Raw genomic sequence first — 7,513 nt, 5'->3', positions numbered from 1 at the left:
TGGAGTTAGTCGGCATGGCACCTAGTAGGTAGACCCTGGACGGCTTGATAGCGAGTCGGCAAAGACCCCTGGAATTTTGAAATCAAAGAGTCTAGCAGGTAGACATTAGCCACCTTGATAGTGAGGCGCATTAAAACCCTCGAATTTTGAACTCATACTGCCACAACTTGTTGGTTTTGGGGACTCGACGAGGATGTCGAGCTCTTCAAGGGGGGGGTGTGTATAAGGGATGTGAGCCTTTTGAGCTAGTCCCTCACCCACGATGTCAAGTTCATGTTGGAATGCATGTTGATAGTGCCAACCCTTGCCCGTGAAACTGTCCTTCGCGCCTTTGGTGCCCTTGTAAATGCTTCCGTGCCTTTGTGCCATCGTGCAATATAATTTTGGGTCTTCAAGAGGGGCCCTTGTTTTTTAAGCTCCTCTCACTTGTTTCCTTGTGCCATATCGTGGTTCACTTCTGTGAGCTTGTGGGCACCCCGAGTGGTGGGTAATATCCCATGAGACGAGTTCCACGGGGTGGGTCTCGCGTAACCCCAGACGGGATCCATGGCTGGTTCGTCACATCAAGTGCAGCAACATGAATCGTTGCCTGCTACTACAGCCCTTTAGCGCGTCCGTTTGAGGCATATTCGCTTATGGGGTTGCCACTCATGGATTTCTCTAGCTAAAGAAGCTCCCAACCTTCGATGAAGTGCATCAGCAGTTCCATCTTGATACACAGCGTCTAGGAATTCTATTCGTGGAAAGCACTCTCTGTGCCAGCACTCTGAGAGCCATGCCAAACCTATGTATGGACGAAGCAGGCAGATTAGAAGTCCTTTCGGCCATTTCCAAACAGCTTCACAACGATTGTATGGAGAGTTCAAGTGCCAGCCCAAGCAGCACTCCTCAGGGCAATGTCCGAGGGCATTGGGACTGTATTCGAATTCTCCGAGAGAATCGCCTGAGCCCGCGGGCACATACATCTCTCGAAAATGGAATGGACTGCCAGAAAACAGTCCATTTCAACCATCTCTATCTACTTCTGCCTGCCTCATCCAGTGTTGCAAGGATGCCAATACTGCGCATGATGTCACGCAGATCCATCATTGCATCATCGATCACGGTCTCGAGCGGAGCACGCCCGTCCTCAGCAGCCTGTTGCAAGCTTACTGCAAGCGTGGAGATATCCACAATGCACATGCTCTGTTTGCGGTTTGTAGTAAGAAGACAACTTTCATGTGGAACTCCATGCTGGCTGCTTATGTCAGGAATAGGCTGAGCCATGATGCACTGCTGCTTTGGAAACAAATGCAACTAGAAGGAGAAATCATGGATAGCATCAGCTTTGCCACAATCCTTTCATCGCTTACGCGCCCATCATCCCTCGTCCAAGGTAAAATTATCCATTCTTGCGTTCTATACAGTGGCCTTCTAGCAGACGTCTCTGTTGCCACTGCTCTCCTAAATTTGTATGGTAGATGTGGTAGTCTGTATGGTGCACATAGAGTGTTTCATGATATGAAGGAGCGTGATACAGTAGCTTGGAACTGCATGATTACTGTGTATGCACATTACAAGATGGGGAAGGAGGCCTTTCAATTATTTGAGTGGATGCAGCATGAGAGAATATTGGCTGATGCGGTAACGTACATCAGCCTGCTGTCTGCTTGCATCACTGAAAATGATTTTGGTAGAGGCGAGCAGGTTCATATGCATGCCATAATAAGGGGAAGCGAACATGATGCTATGGTAGGGAATGCTCTGCTAAATATGTATGTGAAGTGCAGCAGTTTCATGACTGCACTGGCAGTGTTTGAGAAGATGCCTCATCGAAATATTGTCTCATGGAATACAATGATTGGAGCATATGGGCAAGGGCAACGAGATGATGGAAATGAAGCTCTGTGTCTCTATATGGAAATGCAAAAGGAAGGAATTCTGGCAGACAAGGTGACTTTTGTTTGTCTTATTTCTGCCTGCCCCTTTCGTGATGCACGTTGGTTTTTTGACTCTACAGCCAAACAAGATGTAGTTTTGTGGAATGCCATGATTTCATCCTATGCCTTGCATGGACACTATATTCAGGGTTTCCAGCTATTCCATCAAATGCAGTTGGAGGGAGTCATACCAAACCGGGTCACCTTTATTAGCATTCTTGTGTTATTTTCTAACAGGGTAGTTCTTCTTGAAGGCAAGCAAGTGCATGCCCACATTGTTGGCAACAGATTGCAGTTAGATATAGCTGTAGAAAATGCACTGATCACAATGTATGGTAAATGCAACAGTTTGATGCATGCAAGAGAGGTGTTTATGGAATTACTGGATCAGAGTGTGATCTCATGGACTGTGATGATTTCAGCATCAGTTCATTGTAGAAAGGATGAAGAGGCTGTCCAGTTGTTCAATCAAATGCATTTGGAAAGTGTGTTGCCTGATGAATTCGTCTTTGCTAACATTCTTGATGCTTGTACAAGTCTAACATCTCTATGTGAAGGTAGGCGTATGCACACACGCATTCTAGCCAGAGATCAGCCAGACGTTGTGTTGAATACAGCCCTGCTTAACATGTATTGCAAGTGTGGCAGCCTTCAAGATGCAACACAGGCTTTTATGCTTATGCCTGAGAAAAACACTGTATCATGGAATGCAATGATTGCCACATTGGCTCAACATGGTAGTGGGGCTCATGCCCTTGAACTTCTTTGTGATATGCGTAAGGAAGGTCTTGTTCCTGACACAGTCACATTAATGAACATACTATATGCTTGTAGTCATGCTGGTTTGCTGAGTGAAGGTTTTCATCAGTTTAGCTCATTAAGTGATGATCGCTACATCACACCAACAGTAGAGCATTATGATTGTTTGGTAGATTTGCTAGGGAGGGCTGGCCTGTTGAATCAAGCAGAATACTTGATTTCTAACATGCCTTTCCCACCCACTGCAATCTCATTCAGGACTCTACTTGGTGCCTCCAGAAATCAGCTTCATTTAGAACATGGAGAACTTGCTGCAAATCAAGCATTCAAACTAGAACCAGAGAATATAGCACCGTGCTTGCTACTGTCAGGCATTCCATCTACAACTGGGAAGGTTAATTAGTATGCCACAGCCAACGTTTGCAGTAGATGGGCATACACAACTGTACACTGGAACAGCAAGCAAGAATTGTTGAGTGCAAGAGGGTCTTGAATTCTGCAGGCAAAACTTATTCCTCTGGAACCAATATATTTAGAGCCAGATATACAGTTGATTCATCAGTAACAATAGATGTTAAACAAAACTCGTTCTTATGGAACGAGATACCCAGAGTCCAGATATACAGTCAATTCATCAGTGACAACAGAAACTGCTACTATGAAGCGTTAAGCTTGTCATGGCAAAAAGTGCATCCAGCAGCCAATGTACAGTTACTTAGGAGTCAAGTTCCTCCTAAAAGCAGCCTGCCAGTTAGAGACACACAAAAGCTAGGGATACCTGTGGGTTCTGGGTGTTCTCTCTCTCTCTCTCTCTCTCTCTCTCTAAAACTTGTTCCTTTGTTTCTATTGCTGAGGACTTATTGTTGAAGGTCAGTTTCTCAATAGTGTGATCAATTGACAAGTTTCTCCTTTCAACTTTGGTTCCTTTGCTACTCCGACTCACATTTTCTTCTTCTATTGGTATGGGAGCTTGACCAGAGTCTAATATGTTATTGATTTCTGCTTTAATGATATGAACCCTGCTCTTCCCATTGGCATGCATGGTGGATAGTTCCACATATTAGTGGCAAGGGGTTCCTTGTTTCAGATTTCCTCCAAAAGCAGCAGGCCTTTCAGGTAGTGATAGAGTTAGATCTAGTATGCCTAGGGGCGATACTCCTTGGGGCGCCTGTTATGACTGCCACAGAATTGTGACATCTGTTGAAGCTCCTGGAATCCACTTTTCTTTTCAGCACCGCAACAGAGAGACCACCATGCCTAATGTCAAGATATGGATGCTGTCTTGTAGCCTATTGTGGTTGTTCTCCCCAGTTCAAGGTTTAGGTGTTGAAGAGTTATTCCACAGGCAATATGCAAATGTGGGTTCAACAGGTAAATGGGTGTGCAGCAGTTAACTTGCCATAGTTATTCTCCTGCCTAGGGTTTATAATGTACTAGTTTCTTTTTGTATGGATGATGGCATGCGTGGTAGGGTAGTTCCTTATCAGACTGCAGTGTTATAGATAGTGAGGTGGTTTCTCCTTCCAGACTTTCTTGTAACTGATGAATCTTCCAGATTGCAATATAATGAGACCTTGATGACTAATGTGGGTCTTTCACCTCAGGTACTTCCGTGGAGCAATTGTCATTGAGGCCTCTGAAAGCCTCCTTCCTTTTTGGCATCAGTGGCAGCAAGACTGAGACTGCCTGTGCTAGGTTTGAGAGATGGATGTTGTTGTGCAGAGAATCAATGATTCCTTTCCGTTTCTAGCTTCAGGTGGCCAAGAAAGGCTCTGTCAACATGTGGCCACAACAGATAAGTTCTAAGCCTGCATCATTCAACGTGCAACATTTACTGCTCTCTTGTAGACAGTAGGACCTTACCTTGTATCAGCCATCAAGAAAGCATGGTGTTTGATTTAACCAACAGGACAATGAATATATGGACCAGTTATAGTTTTTCACTCAACTTCTTCAAGACAAACTAAATGGTGTTTTAATTACTCAAATGATTCTGACTTCACAGTTAGCAGCTTGCTTTGATGCCTGCCAAGGGGCAGACATAGGCCTGTGATATGTGAAGGAATCAGTCTAGAACACCTTCAAGAACTAGTTCTTAGGTTTCAATTGATTGGGTGGTCATACACCTGCCCAACTTTATATGAGGGCTTGAGTGGGGACAGCTGCTTTCATTCTGACACAAGAGTGCTTGATTTCTCTTGCCAGCATCATCAGCCTCTCCATGCTGTATCCTGCTGCCACAACTGCTCCAGGGCTGTCACAATACAGCCTTTAGCTGCCACATCATTTGACAGTTGCCGCAGTTATGGACTGCCCAGAATGCAGTTTTTACTCCCTAGATTGCTATGCCAGCTGTCTATGCTACTGTACTTTGGCAAAACACAGATGTTTTCCACCATACTGCTGGCAGCTGCTCCAGATCTCCAGGCAGCTGCCTGCTGCCAAATTGGAGGTTTTGCTGTTCTTGCTGCCCATGTAGCTACCCTCACCATCATGCTGTTTTCGGACTGCTCCCTCTGCATCAGCATCCACTGGTTGCATCACCCAACACAGTTGTTACTGCTCCAGAATTGCTCCATCTGCATTGACATTCATCTTGTGGTCCAACATCCTTTAAATGCTGGCTGGATGCTCTCTTCCAGGATCTGTATAAGTGATGGCAGATTCCTTCAAATGCTGACTGGATGCTGTCTTCCAGGATCTGTATGAGTGTTGGTATTCATGCTGTCTACGACTCTGCGTTCAGCCCTGCACATTGTCACACAACCTGGATGATGTCACTTGACTGTCCTCCACTCTATGCTTCACTCTCTGCTTTGAGCCTTCACCCTTGGTTCAGCTTCCTCAGCAGTTGGCACCAGTCCTACCACTCTTTGTTGATTCATTGCATATCATGCCTTGCTTTTAATGCAAAATATATTATAATAACAAAAAAGAGGTAAGAATATACATCACCCCTGAACGGGTCACAACAACAACTTAGAAAGTTTAGCACTAGTCTCAAAAGTAACATCCAGCTTAGCCAGTCTAGCCACTATTTCAGCAGCTTCCTGCACCCCTCTAAAAGCAGGCTCACCAAGTACAGTCTGTTTCTTCTGTTTAGCAAAAAGTAGGTTATTTCTCAAGGCCTAAATGCTCTTTGTGCCTACAACTCTGAGAATGTTCCATATTTTCATGGATTCATTATTAGGAGACCCTTTATCACCATGCAGAACTAACCACATATGAAGACCTGCATCCTTCATGAACCTCATAATTTTGTTCCAAAGGCTCTCGTTTCCCTGCAGCCCCAGAACACATACAAAATATCTTCGTTGTCTTATTTGCAAAACATGCAAGTGGAGAAACATCTCTGAATCTGCTAAGAAAATCTTGGTAGGCAACTTTTGCAACCTCTTACTAGCCACCTTCCACAGTAAGACATTCAGAGAAAGGAAGGAGTAGTTTTCCGTACTTGCTTTAAGCGCTTCTTCCAAGTTCTAAACATCCCCCTAGGCTCCAGCTTGGCACATCTCTCCTTAACGTATAAAATCCATCTACTATCATGTTCTTCAAAATCCTCCCTTTACGCCCTCATCTCTTTCAACCAGAGATGTGGGCCAGGATTCCTTGACATTCTCCAGAACCCTACTTACCCAATCACATAAAACATTATTCAAGTTGAGTTTCCTGGCAATGGCCTGGAGGTTTAGGATCTTTGCTTCGTTGGCATCCCAATTGTCTTGCCATTGCTGAATACCTTTCAAGTATACAACATGAGAGTTTAGGATAACAAATCCCCTACAAAAGCAGAAATCCTACAACCAGATTGCGCTAGAGAACAGTCTCCTCAACTGACAGTCTGCTTCCATCCACATTCATCAATGCTTGCCTTCCATGATTTAATCAGAGATGAGGCAAGCTCCGAAGACTTGACATGTACCTGAATACCTTTGCAGAAAAAGATAGCTTTCCATTGAAGACCCAATCATTTCTCCCCTAGAAGATGGGTGTGCTCAATCCAGTGTTGCAAGATATCAGCCCATGGTTGCCTGCATTCGAGCCTTTTAAATCGATTCCTAGATAGCCTCTATGCTTTCTGGTGCCATCCCTCCAAATCAGCTGTAGTAGCATTGGAAGTAGTGAGTTGATCCCAAGAGATTGGTGTGATACATCCTCTTCTCATCAAATGACCAAAGAAAATTGGTAAATAGCCTCTCAAGTTTACTCCAATTAGTGAGTGTCGATATTAGGTGGTGTTACAAGACATGGTACATCACAAATGGAATAGGAAATTAAGGAGGAAAGAAGAATATGAATGAGACCAAAATGTCATGGAAGAAAACTTGATTGATTGATGGTTGAGAAAGTACATCTTTTTATAAATTTTTAGCTTGGATATACACCTTACTCTGTTTTATGAGATTCATTACATGTACCATATATTTAACATCCCCCTTGGTGCTAAATCACCCTAATGTTTGTAGGGTCTCTAACTCATGAAGTGTTAAACAAAAGTGCAAGAAAATTTTACAAAATACTTTCAAAAAATTATTCATATGATTATGAATATTCTTGGACAATGTTTACCTTTTGATTTCAACAATCTTTGTTGGTGTGTCCAAACTTGTTGCAATTTTGGCACCTTGGTTTTCCTTTGTTCCAATAGTCTTGCTCTTTTGTCCATTTCTCCAGCATATCCTACAAATGACCTTTGAAGAACCTTGGTTTTCCTTTGTTCCAACAATCTTGCTCTTGTGCACATTTCTCTTGCATACTCTACAAATGACAAGAACCTTTGTTGTGGAGTGCAATTGCTATGGGGCTCAGTATAAATTTTTGGGCTTTTTCTTTAA

The 7,513-nt window shown here is 43.6% G+C and overlaps 1 protein-coding gene across 1 annotated transcript; it reads left to right on the top strand.

Annotated features, from left to right (window-relative positions):
• The first annotated feature begins 431 nt into the window (after positions 1–431).
• On the top strand, positions 432–4,263 carry LOC148039154 (pentatricopeptide repeat-containing protein At4g13650-like). Its single transcript, XM_087675042.1, has one exon. It carries the CDS (start codon positions 787–789, stop codon positions 3,079–3,081), a length of 2,295 nt encoding a protein of 764 aa, XP_087531168.1. The 5' UTR covers positions 432–786; the 3' UTR covers positions 3,082–4,263.
• The last annotated feature ends 3,250 nt before the right edge of the window (positions 4,264–7,513 follow it).

This window comes from Lygodium microphyllum, chromosome 3 (assembly GCF_053477565.2).
Source record: "Lygodium microphyllum isolate KBCC chromosome 3, Lygodium_microphyllum_v1.1.10, whole genome shotgun sequence".
Lineage (NCBI taxonomy): Eukaryota > Viridiplantae > Streptophyta > Polypodiopsida > Schizaeales > Lygodiaceae > Lygodium > Lygodium microphyllum.
Note: the sequence above shows the minus strand (reverse complement) of the source record. Positions and strands in the feature narration are given on the sequence as shown.

Bases quoted from the DNA above. Each gene is read 5' to 3' on its own strand.
- LOC148039154 (XM_087675042.1), top strand. From the start codon at position 787: ATGTATGGACGAAGCAGGCAGATTAGAAGTCCTTTCGGCCATTTCCAA.